The following is a 20,090-nucleotide window of genomic DNA, read 5'->3' as shown; positions in this document are numbered from 1 at the left end:
CGCGGCAACAGGTTGGAAACTCGTGGAATTTCTTCTTGCTTTGGACAACTTATTCAAATGTGTACCTGCCCGACGCGCTGAATACGCACGCATACCCAGGAGCAACATTTACCCTATGAAGTTATGCACTGTGCGGTGGCTTGAAAATGTTCGCGTAATTTCAAGAGCTATTGAGATTCTGCCGTACCTAAAAGTGTACGTCGAGTCGTGTCGAAACGGGAACAACCGACCGGTCAGCTCCAGTTACTGCCTGAGCGAAACAGCAATTCGTGATCCTCTGCTGTCTGCAAAGCTAACCTTTAGGCTTGGCATCGCAGAGGAACTGCAGCCGTTCCTGGCTCAGTTCCAGACCGATTCACCTATGCTTCCATTTCTTGGCGCAGCTTTGGAGAACCTTCTACGATCACTATTGAGTAGAAGAGTAAAGAAAGAAGTAATAATGGCAGTGGACAGTCCGTTGAAGGTGATCAAGCTGGGCATGGACCTTACTGCGAACGTAGTTGCGGCGCCCAAGGTTGACCTTGAGTTTGCTACGAAGAACGCGCTCCGATAGGCCCCGAAACTTTCAGATTCGGCTATACTAGGGTTCAGAAGGGACTGCGGCACTTTCGTGAAGAACTGCGCCAAAAAGATCGCGGAGAGGTCGCGTTGGGGTTCAAGCTGGCGAGGGGATCGTAATCTCTGGATCCCGCGTGCGCGCTGATTCCCGAACTCGGGGAACGGCATCTAAATGATGCACTTGAAGTTCCAACGGAGCACCAATGGATGACAGAAACAGAAGCTGACCGGGCGATGCGGTCCTACAAGCATGTACGCTCCCAGCTTCAACGCAAGCGGCATTGAAAAATTTCAATAGGAGTACGCATCGGCTGGATGCCCTTTTGGCAGGCATCTGTGGTTCGAACAAAGAACTGTACACATTTGTGAAGGTGATTCTGCCTCTTTTGCATGGAAATGTGTCTGTCGAGCGGGGATTTTCTATTAACAAGGAATGCCTTGTTGGAAACCAGAAGGAGCAATCTTTGGTCGCCCAGCGAATCGTATATGACTCTGTAATGTCGGCAGGAGGAGTTGCCAACGTTCAGCTGACCAAGAGGATGCTCCAAATGGTTCGTGGGACGAAAGCACGGTGGAAAGAGGAGCTAGAGAGGACGAGAGCAGAAAGAGCCGATGCACTGAGGAAGGAACGGGAAAGGAAGCGTGGCGCCGCTTCTGTGAAAGAACTTGAGCTGAAGAAACAAAGTGTTGGCTGACGCCGACATGCATATGCTACTCAAATGAAAATAAACTCTAAAGCAGTGAAACAACACTGAAGCGTTGTGCACGACCTTGAGGTTGACTTTCCAGTGTTACTTTGAGGTTTGTCGCTCTTTCAATTCTATAAACTAAGGTTTCTATAATCAGCTGTTTGTCTGAATAGACTTGCTGAGAGAGAATCGCACTTGTGACGCTAAAGTTCAGGTCCCACGCCATTGCGATTACCATCAGTAGATAGAAATAGCTCACATTTGAAAATAATTTTCTGCATGCATCTTCCTTTTAGTTCATAGTTGAAAATGTTCAATTCGATTTGCAGTTTGTTTTAGCATTTTTTCGAAGATATTCAATTTGTTATGCATTTTGCTAATCTCTCCCCCTTTTTCTTTAAATGAAATAAACACTACTCCTTACTATTCAAATAGGATTAAATCGTTTTTATTTTTTAACATGCTAACTGGTGAGTGATACCATCAGGCGGCTTTGTGTCAGCTTGTTTTCGCATAAAACAGTACTGTGTCACTCAGGGAATTTTACAGATGCACTCAGGGAAAACATGGAAAACTCGGGGAATTTGGAAACGTGAACTTGGTAGACACCCTGTAAACACTACCCACAATCTTACCCTGATTTATGCTACACACTCCAGCTAGCATCAGCATTTCACACTGCCCAAGCTGTCACTGGGAATTGCATTACCACAAGGGGAAACTCACTTTTCTTAAGCCTTGGAGCGTGGGAAGGAATCAGTCAAGTTGCACGAACCCTTTCTTGCCTCCAAGCCGAACCTGAGCGGCGTTTGTGCGACGATCGCAGATGTCCAGAGTGCGTGAAATGACCCTGGTGGAGCTACTGGAACAGTCGACGCGGCCCATCGACTGGCTGCGCATTGCAGCCATGGACATGAACTCGGACCGGACGGCGTTTGGCTGCGAGATGCACTGGTGCCACCTGCTCGACGTGCGTCTCAACCAGGGCCCCTGGACACCCGAAGAGGAGGAGCGGCTTTGCACCCTGGTCACCAAGTGGGACGAGCGCTGCTGGGACCAGGTGTGTGCACCTGCCGTCGCTGGCGACGCTTGGGGGGGAGCGCAGTATCTAGTCAGGTTGCCACTTTTCTTCACGGAATGCAGGCAGCAAATTTTGGTTGCATGTTTGCTTCTTTGTAATGATATGTAGGACATGAGTGTACGTGAATCACTGCATGGTATTCGCCTGCATTTTGTAAATAACTTGCCATTGAATTTTTTCTCTCTTGTTGTTGATTTGGTTTCAATTTAAACCGCTGAAAGATGCCCGTGAGGTCAAAGTTTCGTGTGATGCATGAAAAAAAACTGCAGAATAATCTCTTCTTTTGCATTGAATGACATCCTGGCTGTTAAAGCAGGCCGGCTTGAGTGTTGTAGTGAATCAGACTGACAAAACAACGGTAATATTAGTTTTGACGCGCTTCATGTGACCTGTACTGAACTTTGGCGTCATCACAGCCATTGTTTGGCTGCTGAAGCTGAAACATTGTGTGAGAATAAATTGCAGTAAAAGCTTTTTCATTCGAACTTCAAGGGACCAGAAAAAAATGTTCGAATTATCTGAAAGTTAAAATTATCGAATGATTCCGAAATAGCTGTCGAGAACCATTTGTATTGCGGTGGGGGACGACTGACATTGATTGCCTGATTTTGAGATGAGAACAGCTTTGCAATAACTATTCCATAAATCTGCGTTTGTTCTCTGACCCACTTGGAGTTCAAGGCTTTTAATTCTGGAACCGTGCTAGTTCATCGTAAATATTGGTCGTCGCATGAACAGGGGACACAAAATCAGGGTTTCAGTTCTCTTTCTATGTAGTTCCGTTCACTTTCGATGGCAGGAAAATTATGGTTCTAGTTAAGGAGATTTCTTTTTTACATGCAAACTCAACTAATTGTGAGGTTGGTGTCCTTTTTAAGCGGCGATTCCATTTAACTTATTATCGTTTATTGGGATTCTACATACTATGCCTTATGCATCATTACAGATGAGTCCATGGTAGAGAGGGGGTAGGCAGATGGTTTCTTGACACTCACAAAGTGAATAAGTGAGGGGAAAGCCTCAGGGTGCTTGCCAACGTTTGAACAAGATGACTTTGTCCTGGTCTGTGTGTGAACACAAGTCCTCTTGTTGAAACATTGGCAAGCACCGTCTTTCCCCTCTCTTGTTCACTTTGTATTACAGATAAGAAAATATGCAGCCAAAAGTTAGATGTCTGCGCTCTTTTAAAACTCGTCCAGAGGCAGTAATTGCAGCTGAAAACATTGGAGCCGGTATCTGCCACTAGGCCGGTTCAATGGCGGTGGTTTGTGGCCGCTCAGCATGAGTTTGCAGGCTTGACTTCTGGCTGGCCACGATGGCTCCGGTGTGATGTGGGATTAAAATCCCGCTATGGCAAGATTTTGGCGCCTGCTAGAAAGCTTCGCACGTGGATGAAGTTGGCCCCGAGCTCTTCATGCAACATGCCTAGTGGCTGAGGCAGTGCCTTTGCATATCAATATTCATCGCTTTTTAATGTGGAGCCTACTGCTGAGCAGTGTTGTAGGCGTTACCGAAAAAAAGTAACTAAATACGCTACTCATTACGCTAAGAAACAAGGAACGCGTTATCGCCCTACGTTACCTACAAAAAAAAAGTAACGCGTTACTGTTACCGTTACCGAAAAAAAGTAGCGCACGTTACTTTGCCTTTACTTCATGGCCATAAATTTTAATTAGTGCATCTTCGCTATAAGAACTCAAGATAACAATTTTATAAAGGTCATATTTCACATGAAACTTCTAGCCCAAACAACCATTTTACGCGAAATCCTGATTTAACAAGAATACTTAGCACTAGTGTGCAGAAACTTAGCAATAGTATAGTGGCCTAAACTTTCCTGTAGAGTTACATGTGATGGATTCTAACTTTGTGGTACATGGTGAAGCCACTTTATGAATGTGAAATTAAACACAAAATGACACTTGATCATCACCTCGAACTTCACAAAGAAAACATCGCTGAACTCTCAATAAATTTACAGTAATTCTGAAAAATGTGATGTTCCAAAATGCTCCGCATGCTTCCACTCTGTAGGGAGTTGTGTGTGTGAGTGGTTGGGGAAGGGGAGGTAGGTGAAGGCAAGTGTGTGAATGTGTGTTCGTGCACATGTTTCGTGGTTTATGGCTATTCTGTCTTCTTTTTTTTAGTTGCGTGCATTTTCAAGGGGAGGTGTTTTCTGGCGTGCATGCGAGCCGCAACAAAGGTCGCCGAGAGCACCTGTTTGTTTATTTGCAACATGACTAGGGGCTCTGCGTTTTTTTTTTTTTTTGTAAAAAAAGGGGGCGCAGTGGGGGACAACTGGAACAAAAATTAACTAGTAACGTGACACCTCACGTTACCGAAAAATGTTAACGTAATTACATTACCCGTTACAGTTCCGAAATGGTAACGAGCACGTTACTGGGTTCCCGAAATAAGTAACGCGTTACCAGTAACGCCGTTACTTGTAATGCGTTACCGCTGCTGAGTGAAGTTTGCTCTCCCTTTTTTTTTTCACACAATGCATGTACTATGGAGGCTTTTTGGTTGCAAGACTAATGTTCCCTTGGTGTAATAGATTTGTAATGACTGCGCTAGTAGATGTGCGCCAGCATTTCAGGCTGCATAAGGAAAATTGTGTGCCCTCTCTGCCTTTTTAAATGTGACCTGTGTTCGGGTCAGTTTGGAGAAACTGGTTTCTGGCTAGCTGTGCTCAACATCTTACCTTGCACTTTACAGCGGTGATGAGGACCTCAGTGAGAGCTTGGCAGAGTGCCGTTGCAGCTTTTGTGTATAGGAAATGTCACCTATGTTGGCGTGAAGTGCTTTCAAGGGCACGGCTCTGCTCCGACATGCTGTCGCTAGATTGGCCTCTGATGTTCAACTGTGGTTATGAGTTTCCTCTCCATGCTTACAAATGAGTGAGCTTCAAAAGGCCTTGTGTGTTTACCCATATTTTTCTCTGGCAGGTGGCGGCTGAGTTGAAGACTGGCCGGAGTGCATTCCAGTGTGCGCTGCACTACTGCAGGAACCATGCAGCGCGCCTCAACATTGGTCCCTTCACCCCTTCTGAGGATGAGCGGCTCAGGTTGCTCATCAACCTCTGCACCGAGGGGGATAACATTTCCTGGTCTCAGGCACGTACTCGATGGGTTCATTTCTGCTTATTGTGTGTTGCGATTACTCTGGTTGTGGGGCAGCCAGCAGGTCTTGTGTGCTTGGCAGCTCAGGGTCAATGTATTAGCCAAGGCTTCTAGATTCTGTTGGCAGCCAGACTAGCCAGCTTTGACAAATTAATTATTCACCAGCCTTTGTGCCTGCTCCGCACATGCAGTGAGAGGTAAAGGGCACCCAATCGTTTGGTTTTGGTTTGGTTTTATGGTGTTTATCGTCCCAAAGTGACTCAGACTGATAGTGCAGACTGCAGTGGAGGACTTCAAAAAAATACAGCCACCTGGGGTTCTTTAACATGCTAACGGGCCTCTACCATTTCGCCTCCATTCAAATGCGGCCGCTGTGTCCAGGATCGAACCGGCATCTTTCATGTCAGCAGCTGAGCACCGTAACCACTGAGCCACTACGGTGGCTTGGGCACCCAGCGACTAGCAACATACCACGGGAGGTGATTGAACAAATTTTTAATGCGATAGAACTTGAAACCAATGGGGCCAAAATGGTCATTGGTCATAAAATTCGCCCATTGGCTGGAGGGAAGTGATACCACCAGGCCAGAGCATTTCCATTGGCTGGAGGGCAGTGACATCACCAGACAGGAAGTTATGCCACTTCTGGTAAAGGCATCGACAGCTGCTATTGCCATCACATGGCCAACATATAATGGGATTACCTGTCCCTGCAAATTTTTTTCTTCTCCATTCCTGAAGTGGTGCTTCGTAACGGGAACCGTTCACCAGCCATGTAAGCAGTTCATGTTGTGACCCAAGCTGCCACTTCCCATTAGTGGTGCCACATTGCAACGAGCAAATGAACAGAGGGAACCAAAGGGATCCCATTGCAATGAGAACAGTGTGTCGGTTATTGAAAAGAGGAGATGCTCCCTGCAGGGGGGCATCTGCAGCTTGCAGGCGTTGGTGAATGGCGACACGACGGGTTCCCGAGCATCTGCAGAGACATCCCCGCAGGGGGATGATGGTGAACAGTGCATCACCACGGACCCGAGCTCCCACGCTTCACCGTGCGTCGCATTGCCATGTGCGGGGAAAAGGGGATCCTGTTGGTTGTGCCGATGCCGAGCGTTTGGACCTTTAAAGCCCTGCAGCGGAGGCAACATACCACTTTGGCCCCAGCTTCCTGTAGATGGCGCCTCCGGCCTGACCCGGTCGGGGGAAATCGGCAGTCGCCTTTTCCTGTCCTCCCCTCCATCTGTCACTTTCCTATCTTCTTTCTTACAACTCTCCTATCTCCTCCCCTCTTCTCATTTTTTTCTTACATATTTCATAGGCGGCAAGGGTCAACTTTGTGTGGCGTAACTACCCTGAGTTGCCCATATTTGGTTATAGCAGTGGTGTACAGCTGGCGTGGGCAGGACTTATTTACAAGTTCCTGTCCCGTCCCCTTGTTGGGCTCCATGGTGGGTGGCTGGCACCATGGCCGAAGGCTACACTTTTTTATGGCTGCCTCTCTCCTTTCAAATGATCACCCTTTGAAAAGAGGGCGGACCGATGTCACCTCCCAGTTTTTCAGCAAAAAGAAAACTACGTTCCCAAAGTATCACATCGTTCATAGCGAACAAAAAGAAAAGCCAGCCAGACTTATATCCCCGTTTGTAGTATCCGAAGTTCTCACAGATTTCCTGGGCCCTAAATATAAAGTGACAAAACTAGCTAGTGGTGACCTTTTGCTCGAACTGCTCGATATCATTCAGATTTCAAAGCTGGCAAGCATCGAAACTTGTGGTGATATCCCTGTCTCCGTGACCCCACATAGATCTCTGAACACAGTTCGCGGTGTCATTTCTGAAATGACTTTTTGCAACTAAATGAAGAAGAAATGCTCGAAGGATTGTCAGATCAGAATGTTACTAATGTGCACAGAATCAAAATCCGTAAAGAACACAAAGAAATTCCGACAAACCACCCGGTTCTGACCTTCGCCTCCTGCACCCTGCCCGAGTCAATGGAGGTAGGATACACAAAAATCTCCGTCCTTCCATATATACCTAACCCTCAACGCTGCTTCAAATGCCAGAGGTTTGGCCATGGCGATACCTGTGCCAAATGTGCCTCCAATATCACCAATCAAACGACTGCAATGCTGCGCCGCGCCGCGCAAACTGCGAAGGCGACCATGCTGCTTATTCAAGGTTGTGCCCCACATGGAAAAAAGAAAATAAATAATTACCATAAAGACCAAAGAGAATATAACATTTAAAGAGGCAAGACAGCGTTACGCTATGACTCAGGGCACATTCTCTTTCACTGCACGTACAGACTAAGCCGATGTGGTGCGTGGGCGCGGCACAGCACAGCGGCTTTTGGCACCTGCCCAGCTCACACCTAGTGAGGCTGAGGCAGGGCCATCCACGCCCCTGGCAGATGCAGCTAAAGCTGCTATGCACCCCCGAAAAAGGGCCCGTCGGCCACCAAGTTGGCAGCCCGCAAGGCTTCCCCCGTTCGGGAGAAGCCCACAACCTCCCTACCCGCGGGTTCCCCACGGAACTCCAATGCCTCCAATGAGGCAATGGACACAAGTCAGATCTCGCCTCCGCCGCTGCGGAGACGGAACTCTATTGATCAGAAAAAACAAAAAACCTTAATAACAGGCCCTCAACAACGAGGGCCCTAAGGTTTCAATACAGTCCTCCCCAAAATCTTGATGGCGTTCCGTATCAACTGGAACTGCTGTGGAATTCTAAATAACTACAGAGATGCAACAGATATTGTAAATTTTCTATCTCCTGTAGCACTGTGTCTTCAGGAGACCAACTTGGGACCTTTTCATAAAAATATTTTTAAAAAGTACGAAGTCTTTCGCCGTGACCATGAGCAGGCAAATAGGCTCTCTGGAGGCGTTGCTGTTGTAGTTGAGAGCAGTGTTGCAACCCTCGAAATAAAGCTCCAGACAAATTATGAAGCCATTGCAGTCACCGTCCTTACCTTTAAAACAATTACCGTATGCTCTATATATCTCCCACCACATCTCACTGTAACACAACAAGATCTAGAGGAACTTTTTAGGCAGCTACCAGAGCCGTATCTGGTAGTCGGTGATTTTAATGCGCACTCCTCGTTTTGGGGGAGTAACAGACAGACACTAGAGTTCGAGTTTTAGAAGATTTTATTCTGTGCAACAACGTCTGCTTGCTCAATACAGGCAAACCCACATATTGCTCTTCATCCTCAGGTAAGATGGGTTGTATAACTTGTCTTTTAGCTCTCCATCCGTTTTTACTGATTTTAATTGGAATGTTCTTGATAACCCGTACGGAGGTGATCACTTTTCAGTAGTAATTAACTTTTCATCACCACCACCAATCATTCCAACTAAACCACGCCGTTGGAAGCTGCACTTAGCGGACCGGCCACTATTTCAAGAAAAGGCCTGTCTGGAGAAAATATTTTCAGATAATCTTAGTGTTGACGAACTAAATGAAATTTTTACAACATGTATCATTGCGGCTGCACGTCTAGCCATTCCTCAATCGTCAGGAGTTGTACAAAAAATAACCAGAATGCAGAGAAGCAAAAAAAGAAACAAAACAAAGCCTGGGGAACTTTCCGAAGATACCCTACACACGAAAACCTCATAAATTTTAAAAAGGCAAGATCAAAAGCTCGGTACATCCGTCGCAATGCTGAAAAAACTTCATAGAAAAACTACTTATCGTCTATAAAATTAAATTATGGATAATTTCGTACAAATATTTTAGCCTCTCAAGCTTTGTAAGCGACTTATGAAGACCAGCTTGTGAACAGAGTCGGGAAGGTGAGGTAAGATGTTGGTATTTGTTAAATATGAACCCAGCAGCCAGACGCTGGACCTTGTCAATCTTTGAGCAATTATTTTTCGTGTATGGGTCCCAGACAAGCTTCACATATTTTATGATTGGTCTGATTGATGTTTTATATCCTAGACATTTTATATGCTTTGCCTAAGGGTCCAGAGGGCCTTTCAAGCTTTCGAGCATACAAAATATATGGAAGTGTTCCAACGAAGATCGGGGGTAAATATATTTGTTTTTGTTGTAGCACTGAGGCAGCTGCCCTGTGGGCTATAGTGCCTGGGGATTCTTCACCACACGACAGAGGGTGCATTTGGGAGCAGCAGCCAGATGGCTCTTTGTTAATGCTGCACGACGCCGTGATTAAAGACGTAATTTGCAGTGATCAAGTTTATTATCCTGCGACTTTCAGCGAGGCTTTTGTGTTCACAGGCGATAGCTTTTGCAGGCCCCTTGTCCACTACAAGGGCAAGTACCTCCGGTGAGTGCAAGAACTTTGCACACACTTTTCTCAAATCACTAAAGTTGTTACAATTCTGCGAAACGAGGCAGGATTCAATAATGCAGTGAGCATTGCTATAAACTCTCTTTCTGCATGCCTGGCCTTTGTGCGATTATGTGGGAATGCCTGTACAGATAGCAGGTCTGATATGGTTTTCTCAATCCACTAACTCCTCTGGACCCTCTGAGGCTAGCATGTGTTACAAGCCACAAATTGTGAACGTGCTTAGCCGTGATGTTAAGAAAATCCAGGGTATACGATAATTCTGGGAGCCCTGACAAAACGTTACCCTCTTATATAGCACTTGAGTGCTCGAGCTACAAAGGAAAGTGAGGTGGTTCCAACGGCCAAATTGAGCTCATGGTGGATTGCCCCACTTGACCAAATTCATTGGCTTTTATCGGTCATACGGCTAGCCCCTGTGCTATTTCAGTGCGACCACACAGATTGATGCCACCAATGTGTAAACACAGAAGACCAATGCTGTAGCGGTGGGCTGCAGTTGTCCTTGTGTAGTCGAGCAACAGCACTGGCATAGAGTTTTACTTGGTTGGTGTTGTGGTTACTACGACCGGTCCTACCATCAATTACTGTCGGTTCGAGCTTTGTGGGAGCCGAAGGCTGTGACCAGCCGTCATCACATGTACAGTGGGGCACTGCTGCGGCGTACGCAGATGTCCGCAGGGAGAATGGCAGAGCAGCTCGCAGCAAGGAAACAGGCTTCCAGGTCCACAAAGGAGACATTCAGTGACACGCAGTCACACACACTCAATCACATTGTCCGGAATGCTCACTGAACGCTAAGTGTATTGTGATGGCCATGCAGTTAGGTCGCTTGTTTCAAACACAGTACTTACTCGTGCTTTCGTACTTGCTTCGTAATTCGTTCTGTGCACCACGGAAATACATATTTGATGCATGTGGGAAACTATACAGGCTGAACGCAGTGTAGTGGCAGAGCTCTCGACACATGTCGTGCACATCGCACACAGTGTTCCAAAACTCAGCTCCTTTTTTCCCCTGACTGTTACTGCATCCGTAGACAACGTAGTGGTTCCCAGATGACTTGTGCTTACAGGAGGATGGCAGGGCATGTTCAAGCGCTCTCAGAGGTTACAAGGCTAGGTTCTTGTGAATGGTTCAAAGGCACTGTGTAGCGCGAATTCGCTCTGTTCGCCTGTCAGCCCTGTGCCTGTGAAGCCTTTGTGTTTTGTTCTGTCAGTGTGTTGCTGTCTTGGTGGCTTTTCTTGATTTTGGTGGATTGTGGCTGCTTTCAGTGTGGCTTTGGTAGTGTTTTAATACACCACATTTAACATTTGACCCTGAATCACCGTGTTTAGTTGGTGAAACTCAAACACAGTTTCCTTTCTTGTGCTTCAGTCGATTGTTGTTGCTGGCTTGCTGCAGGTGGCGCACTTCATGGGTACCCGATCCAAGAAACAGGTGATGAACCGCTACTACCGTTCTATGGACCCACACATAGTGCGCGGCCGTTGGGCAGCTGAAGAAGACATGATGCTCCTTATTGCTATCAACATCTATGGATCGGAGGGCTGGAGCAAGGCAGGCATTGTACATTTTCTACGACAGCTGTTAAGGCCATGTTTCCCATTTGTGTGGTGTTGGCGTCATTGGCATATGACTCATCATGCTGATTAGTCATTGACGACACACACGACGTTATGACAACTCACCATGCTGATTGGCTGTAAAGGAGTGATGTCACGCATGATGTCATGAATAAGCGCTATGCTGATTGGCACGAATTTCGTTAACTGATTAATGGGAAAACAGTTGACGTCACGAGGCATTCACTAGAGCTTACAAGCGGTGCTAGCGCAAGTGTAGCAGTATAAACACAACATTCCAGATCCCTACCCTGAGTTGCTAAACTCTGTCCGGCATCGGCATTTCTCAGCACCTCAGCTCTCGCTGGTGTTCGCACTAGAGCAGCGGTAAATTTTCAGCGAGTTTATTTTTCTGATGGTGGTTGCTTAATTAGACTGCAGGGAGAGGTTGTCCCTTATCAACATGGGCTTTAGTTGTGCCGGGTGGCGAATGGTTTAGCTTTAGTGCTGCAGTTCTCTGTCTCAAGTGGCAGAGCCTTGCCTTGAGCCGTTATAGCTTCAAAGGAACTACAGTAGCCGACAGATTTTTCAAACTTCAATAATTGAACACTGAGGATCTGTCGTGCACCTCCTAGGAACGTGTGCATTTTAACAACCGCTATTTCGGACCTTGTGGGGTCTAAAATTTGATTTCTTGGTCTAAAACAGATGCCAACAATATTGTGGAGGTCGTTTTTCAACCGAAAGTTCGTTATTTTGACCTAGTATAGATGCACGGGCATCGCTGTCACAACCAACTCGTTCTCCGCCGCCCTGAAAGGTGCCATCTTGGATTTAAATGGACTCGGCAAGCGGTGGGCGCTGTTGGAGGGAATCGGATGGACTGGCTTGGATAGGTTTGGCTATTTCTTCTCCATCGTTCCCACTCAAGATAATGGGACGCTTTCCGTTGCCATTGAGATAGAGTGCGTAGTCACATTGAAAATGGCGCAACGGGACAGCTGCAGTGTCCGCCGTGGCTTGGATGAGGCCACCCGCGGTGTGGGGGAGCAAATGCTCTGGGGGGGGGGGGGGGGGGGGTCGAGTCGAGTGCATTTTGAGGTGCCGGGCTGGGTTCTGCTCGCGTGTTCCTGCGGGTTACCTCTCGGTCTTCGTGAACATCGTTGCCCCATGCAAAACTGACTGTTCTTGCTTCGCACGGCAGGTGCATTTGTTCGGGGCATGACTTGTGGCTGCGTTGCGCTGTCTGGTATCGTGACATGAGAGGGCATGGAGATGACGAGTACGTGACTATGGCTCACATGTCATCTAATACAGTCAATCCCGGATATATCGAACTCGATGGGGATCGCGAAATAGTTTGATATGTCGATAATTCGAAATATAAAATATGCATGTCAAAAGCTTTTTTAACAACTCCACACATCTCAAGGCAGTTTCCCGTGTCGTGACTAACGGGAACTTACCGATCTGTGCCTCAAAAGCGCGTAAAAAAACAATCGCGAAATAGTTTGATATGTCGATAATTCGAAATATAAAATATGCATGTCAAAAGCTTTTTTAACAACTCCACACATCTCAAGGCAGTTTCCCGTGTCGTGACTAACGGGAACTTACCGATCTGTGCCTCAAAAGCGCGTAAAAAAACAAAAACACAGCGTGATGACCAGAGCACTTTATTTCGGAAGAAAAAAATCTGTGACCTTTGCTTGCTTTTTCTTCTGCACCATCAAGTTCATTAAGCTGTCCTCAAGCTTGTTGACAGTGTCCAGATGAGAAAGGCCAGCTCCTTCCATTGTGGCACAAAAGCGGCGAATGACGCTGAAAGCTGAGGCAAGTTCAGCTGCAGTGCATGGTGGTTGGTCCTCTTCGTTGGAACCTTCGCCGCTGCTCGAGTCTGCGTCCTCGTCACCCATGATGTCAGGCACAATCTCCGCATCAGCGTGATCCGTTACAGCTTCTTGCAAGCTTGTACGCCGTCGTCAGCGCTGACGAAATCGCGTGCTGTAATGCCGCCTGGGAATGCCGAGAGCTCGCGAAATTTGCTGTCCAGGCATCCAGCGTCATCGCCTTCACTGTCAAGACATCCGTCGTCCGCAGCTACCACAAAGCCTGCTTTGTTTGCGGAAGCAGTTCACAATTGTGCTTTTCTTCACATCGTTCCAAGCACCAGCCAGCATTTGAATGGCTCCGAGGAGGTCCACCTTGAGTTCGATTCCTAATCAAAGGTTGTCAATCAAGCGCTCCTCGTCACGTGCCTTTTACCCACACGCCCCTTTCTCAGAGTGCGGGGCGGCGCGCGTGAGATCGCGGGAACATCGTGAGACCTTCGTGAGGAGAAGCGCACTTGCGGGGGTGGGATACGTTGAGAGAAGCGCAGTTGCAAGTGTGGGGTATGGTGGGAGAAGCGCACTTGCCTGCCAATAGTGCTATACTTTTGCATGGGATTCCCTAGGGGTTTTTTCAACTGTTCGATATAGGCAATAATTCAATATATCCGGGCTCGATATATCAGGGATCGACTGTATTATCGTTTGTAGAACATGGGGAGTGGCGATTTTCGCGATTTGAAATTTCGCAGACTCTGCACTCACTTTGGGCGGCAAAGGGCATACGGCGTAGTGTGCTGGCGTGGAATTGGTTCGTGGCACAGTTGGCGGCTTGACTCGCGACTGCGTTGCTCAATTTAGCATTGGTGACTTAGGGTGGAATGCGGACTTCGGCAGTATGGACATAACCAAAGCATGGCATCGATTCAGGTGCAAGCGAATATTGTCACTTGCAGGTGTAACATGACGAAGTGACAAAAGTCGTGCTTTTTCAAGCCATTGTTTCAATTGTTCGATTATCCGGGCCATTTTTCGTTTCCTGCTGAGATTGAATAATTGGTTCGCAACTGTACTACATATGGCACAGTGTCTGCACGAAAACAGAAGTTTTGGTTTTGATTGCTGTGAGTTGGTGTCCTGGTAAGACATCACAACTGCTGCTGTCTTCTTCCAGGTGGCCACCCTCCTGCCGGGCCGAACCAAACATCAGTGCCGGGAGCGCTACATGAACAGCTTTGCGTGTGACATCATCTCAGGGCCCTACACCCCCACAGAGGACAAGGCCCTGGTGGAGCTGGTGGACAAGCATGGCCTAGGATGCTGGGCTCAGGTAGGGGCAGCAACAGTGCAGCTGGAGCAAGAGAGGCTTACTATAACCGTGTGGTGAATTCCTACTTGCGCTTGCCTTGCACACAGTTTTATGCACACAAAACAGCACATACAGCCTTTTTCAAAAGTTTAGAGCCCAGTGACGTTTGCTTCTAAGCAGTGTAGTAGGGTCTTTGTAGCATTAGTGGAACTCGTAACCTTCGGAGGGAAAGGACCAGGGGTCCTTTTACCGTCGAGTGGTTTGGGATGCTGGGGATGCTTAACAAGCCACACGGCACGGGTCCGAAGCAAATCTCCTTGGACTCTAAGCTTTTGACAAAGGTTGTGCTTCCATGTGAAGCGTGCAAAGACGGGATCACGGTAAACCACATTTTTTGTCGCTGTAAAAACTCCAGAAGCTTTGAACAAAGCTTTTTTTTGTATTTTACTTCAGACATCTTCCTTGCCACCCTAACTAGCTGTCAGGAGAAGGTGCAGTTGTAGTTTTGACACGTACAGTAGGCGGCCAATTTTTTGGACTCCAATAATTTGGACTTGCACGATATTTTGGACTTCGCTGAGGAGCCGTCACACACTTTATAGGAAAGTGTACATTCTTACGGCCAATATATGAAACTCTGTGGAGACTCTGTGGAGTCCAATAGGTCGATTTTTCAGACTGAAATAAATGCCAGCAATGCTGTGGGGACCATTATTCAAATGAAAGCCTAAGCTCATTTTTTAGGCCTAATATAGACAGGAGTGTGTGTCACTGTCACAGCTAACTGGTTCTCCGCTGCCGTGAAATGCGCCAGCTTGGATTGAAACTGAGTCACTCGGACAGACTGGCTTGGATAGGCTTGGCGATTTGTACTTTATCATTACCACTTGAGATAGTGGCACGCTCGTCGTTGCCATAATTATGGCTTACAAAGAGCGCATAGCTTGGATGATGCCACTCCTGATGTGGGACAGATAGGAGAGGGGTTGTCCCCTGGGTTACCCCTCTCGGTCATCGTGAGCGTCGTTGCCCATGGAATCTGACTTCTTGCTTCGCGTGGCACGTGCTTTCATTTCCGGCATGACCTGGGGTCATGTTGCTTTGTCTGGTATCATGACACGAGGTGGTGTGGAAAGCATGACTGGTCCAGAGACAGTCTAATATTGTCGCTCGCAAGCAGAACGTGAGGAGCGGTGAACGTTGCGATTTTTAAAGCTGGTTTTTCACAGAAAGGTTAGGTTATTTGAAGTTCACGGATTTTTCGGGCTGTTAGATCATTTGGACCATTTTCCAGGTCCTGTCGAGTCCGAAAATTCAGTCAGCGATTGTATCTTTATGCTCCGTGTCGCAGTTCATAGTACGTCACGTTACTGTGCTGTGATAGCACTACTATTCACTGATATCATTCCACAGTTCGTCACCAACTATAGCGCTAGCAATGGGTCTCGATTGTGAGAAAGAGCATTTTGGGGCTTTTTGCAGCTGAATTAAAAGATGTTTTAAACATTTGTTGAATCCAATACTTTGCCGTGGTGACCTTACATACAGAGGAAGCCTATTATAGCCTCAACATTTGATGTCTCAACCCCTTTAAGGGAAAAATAAATAAAATGAAATGTCTGCTTGCTGTAATGACAGAAAGCACCCATGCTGACAGATGCTTTTTGGAGACTTGGTTCCCTAGCCATAATCTGGATTCTGTAGGTCCCATTGGCTTGAATTGTTCTAAGTCGGTGTATGATTAATTTGGGTTGTTAAAAATTGGCTTGATTCTAAACTTTATTCATAAGGTGAGATCTTGTGGTGTCGTATGCTGTTGCTGTTCCAACCTTTTGCCATTAAACGTGACAAAGCATTTTTTAGCTAGTTATTTGCGAAAAGCAACCAAATTTGGTAGCAATCTAATTTGTCAGGCTCATCTCCAAGGGAAATCAGCTGTAAGTTACCTGTTATTGTTCTAATGACAACATCATCATTAAGTCATTCTCAGATATTTAATATCTATCCTTCCATGTGCAGGTGGCCAAGGGCATGCCCTGGCGGACGCCGAACTCTGTGCTGACACGCTACAGACGGTTGTCACGAATGGTGGGCAAGGACAAAGTGACAGCAGCTGACTTGGAAAAAATCTATGCAAAACCTGATTCTATGGTGACCGAGCGTCCTCGTATGCAAACGCCGGCAATGGCCCGGCGGATGGACGTGTTCCGGCGCATTTGTCGCATGATCAACACATCAACACAGAGAGAGGTTGCCTTGAAGCTGGTCAAGGTTTGTTTGCGTTTTTGGGCAGCTTTTTCTTTTGTACAGGCTGCTGAGCCAGGGAGTGGGAGATGGCTCTTTGCTGGTAAAGGGGAAGTGATGAAAAGTGAATAGACAAGAGTGGTGATTGACTTATGCGATAGCCGTAATATCAGGACACTCTCTGCGTTCAGTTCGTATAGTCTGACAATCTGTGGTGGGGGTGGGATAGTTTGGGAAGTGTTGGTGTATTCATAACTCTTAAGTGGCTAGGTGGTTGGTTTTTCCCCGAGTCTTATGCGTCGTGCTAGGTGAGGGTGCAAGATGGAGGGACACACTTTGTTTGTCTGGAGAACAGTGAGGCATGGAATCGCTTGGTGTGCATTTCTTGGGGAGGGATATGTATGGATGTTGTTCGTTGCAGAAGGGGAGTCGGACGTTAAGATTTGGTCAAGAGTGGTTCTTCGAGCCCTTCTCTTTCGATTAGTTCGAAGTGAACTCACAGCTTCCCTGAATTGTGTGTTTGCGCTTTGTGTGGTTTCATTTTTCACACCTAATTATGTCGCTGAGGCAGGCCTGAGCTCGTAACACCCCTATGGTTCTGCAGTGATTGTTGTGTACAGGACTGTCGGTGGGCCGCCTGCGTCGTTCCTTTGAGTAGTGTGCCATGGTTAGAGGGTCAGGGCGACCTTCTTAACCTGAAATTCGCAGTCGACCTATATGCGGAGCCAACCTATTTGCGACGTCTAAGGTAGTTTTGATATAGGTCGACCCCCTAACTAATTCTAAAAATGAAAAAAAATCTTTTTCAATTTAAAAAGTACCGAAAGACACCCTTACCTTGAAACAAATGCGACTCGTCAGGTTGCGCAATGGTGACAGTATTTATTTTCATTTAAATGCTGCTCGTATGTACACCTGGCAGATTTTTTAACAACATCGCGCACCCATCGACCCACGTGTTTGTTTCTAGCACATGCAAGTACGGCGCAGTAGAGCAAAGCCCTTCCTCTTCATGAATCGCTGCACCCAGGATGGCGAGCCTTTGAATTGTGCCCTTGTGAGTCTGGATGCACGCTCGATCTCTACCGCTTTCAAGCGGATGCATTCATCAGTCACAGGCAGTGATCTTGCACGCAGCGCAGCCTTTCCTTCCAATTCTGGATACGCTGCGGTCCGCCCACGAAATGATGTTTCCTTCTGGTTGCTGCAAGTTGTAATACGCAGCTCCTGCCTCCGCCAGTACTAAATGCTCTTTTCGGATACTCCAAATTCACGCTGTGCCGCCAAGCTCCCGTGATCTTCCGCATACTCAATCACGTTTTTCTTGAAGGTGACGGTAAATTGCCGTCGGCTTCCGCTTTGCACCTACGGAAACGCAGAATGGCGGCACTGCTGCTGATGGCGATGGTGATGGAGGCTGTCGACTTAAGTCGCCCATTGTTGCAAGACTTCCGTAGTTTTTCCGCCAGTGACCTTATATGAGACGGGAGTCGACTTTTCACCATGGTTTTTTGAAAAAAGTTCTGCTTATATTCCGGTTTTTACGGTAATTCATATGTAAGTCAAGTCTGCCAAAGAAAATTCGAATTACACACCATTTACACTGCTCATTTGCACTGGCAGTCGCTTCCTCGGACGAGCGGTAGGTAGCGCATGGCAAACTTCTGATTCCAATAATTGCCAGGGCGTGCGTCATGCCGGAATCGGAAACTACAGGGCCGTTTGCAGTTCATTTTGTCACTGGTCAGTCGGGCTGCATGCGAGTGTGGAGAGAGGTTGGAACACCACTTTGTTGCTTTTGATCTCCACTGGCTTCAGGCTACTTTCCTTGTGATTGTGATTGCATCATTGGGAGTTTGATGCTTTGAGTTGATGCGTGCCGCGATGCCATCTCGAGTACAAAACAAAAATTGGAGTGGACATTTAAGCTCCGCCTTATGTGTATGACAAAATACCCTTAAACCTTTTTATAACGAAATTTTCAAAGTCCGAGATTTTTCGTTACACCCAGGTTTTCGTTTCATGCAGTTACCATGAGAGTCGAAAGGATACTGCAGAACGGACACCAAATAAGAAATAAATGTTGCTGAAATCACCTTGAAAATGTTTACACAAAATAGCACAGAGAAACGCTTCACGATCGTGCTGACAGTGCCACTGCAGCAGCAGCCGCCACCACCTCCGCCACGGCTCGCCCAACACCACTACGAGTGAGGTGGGGAGGGTGGTGGAGGTGCAGGCATCGCAGACTAGCTTGAGGAGAACGCACGCGGCCACGCCGCCGTTGTAGACCAACCACGGAAGCATGTGCTTCTACCCACATGTTCCCTCTCCGTCTTCCCCTCGCTGTTGCCCCAGGAAATGGACTCTTCACCTTGCGTTTCCAGCCCTCTTCACTGTTCCTGCTCCCAATGCGCGAGAGCTACTGGCGCCAGAATCACGCGAGCAACTGCGCGGCGGCGATGGCCGCGCACTGTTCATTTCGTTTTTCTTTTTGCTATGCCCTAATATTTTTCGCTGCTTCTGAGCATGAACTGTTGTAACGCTACGTGGTATGACGTTCCAAAAGAGTGCTGCAAATAAGCCGATGGCGCTGGAGCACTGCGTTGCTCATTGTGATCGGCGTACCTCTCATGTCATTTTATGCTTTATCGTCACAAGACTTTCATGTGGTTCTGCCAAATGTGAGTAACTCAACACTAGCTAACAGATAGATGCGTAGCCAGTTCATTATATCAAGGTCGACTGCCGCAACACCTTCGTTACATGGAGCCCTTAAATACATGCGCTTCAATGGGGACTGCGTTGGAGAATTGAGAAACTTCGTAATATCGAGGGATTCGCTATATGGATGTTCGTTACATCCAGGTTTAACTGTAGCTAATGGGTTAATGCCCATATATGTGGAATTTAGCATTTTATACTTAACGTTCATAGAACCCTGCGAGTCCTCACACCACTCGTGGGGCAGTGGTTAAGTGATGTGCCACTGCCCTGCGATGGCAGGTGCTGCCACTAGTGGTACTTGTGTAATCTAGGTTGCTCTTTCCAGCAACCTCTCACGACCAATCACTAATTTAACGGCCACCTGCCACAGTGGGCAGTTTGCTCACAATCTGGTGATCAGGCTGTGATGACGCCAAAAGGTCGCATGACCTAACTGCGCCACCTACCTTCTGTGTTGCTTCTCTGGGGATTTTCATTGGACTTCTCGCTCACAGTCAACGCTGCCGCCGCCGGATTTCCTGCAACATGAGCTCTCTACTGCTGTCGTGTTAAAATGCGGTGGCGGGAGGGCGAAGCTGCCTGATGATGGCATAACCATATGATGTCATAGCTGTCTGATGTAATAAGCGGCTACTTTCGTGTT

General features: G+C 47.2%; 1 protein-coding gene across 2 annotated transcripts in view; it reads left to right on the top strand.

The window, feature by feature from the left end:
• Positions 1-20,090, top strand: part of LOC144111028 (uncharacterized) — a 51,561-nt gene that overhangs the window by 17,513 nt on the left and 13,958 nt on the right. For both annotated transcript variants that reach the window (XR_013309970.1, XM_077644116.1), the window contains exons 5-9: positions 2,074-2,307; positions 5,277-5,444; positions 11,178-11,333; positions 14,342-14,497; positions 16,496-16,747. Coding sequence is in view for 1 of the 2 variants with exons in the window: in XM_077644116.1 (XP_077500242.1) it covers positions 2,074-2,307; positions 5,277-5,444; positions 11,178-11,333; positions 14,342-14,497; positions 16,496-16,747 (966 nt within the window). In the remaining variant the exon portion in view is untranslated. The remainder of the gene's footprint in view (positions 1-2,073; positions 2,308-5,276; positions 5,445-11,177; positions 11,334-14,341; positions 14,498-16,495; positions 16,748-20,090) is intronic.

This window comes from Amblyomma americanum, chromosome 11, assembly GCF_052857255.1.
Source record: "Amblyomma americanum isolate KBUSLIRL-KWMA chromosome 11, ASM5285725v1, whole genome shotgun sequence".
In the NCBI taxonomy this organism is placed as follows: Eukaryota; Metazoa; Arthropoda; class Arachnida; order Ixodida; family Ixodidae; genus Amblyomma; species Amblyomma americanum.
Note: the sequence above shows the minus strand (reverse complement) of the source record. Positions and strands in the feature narration are given on the sequence as shown.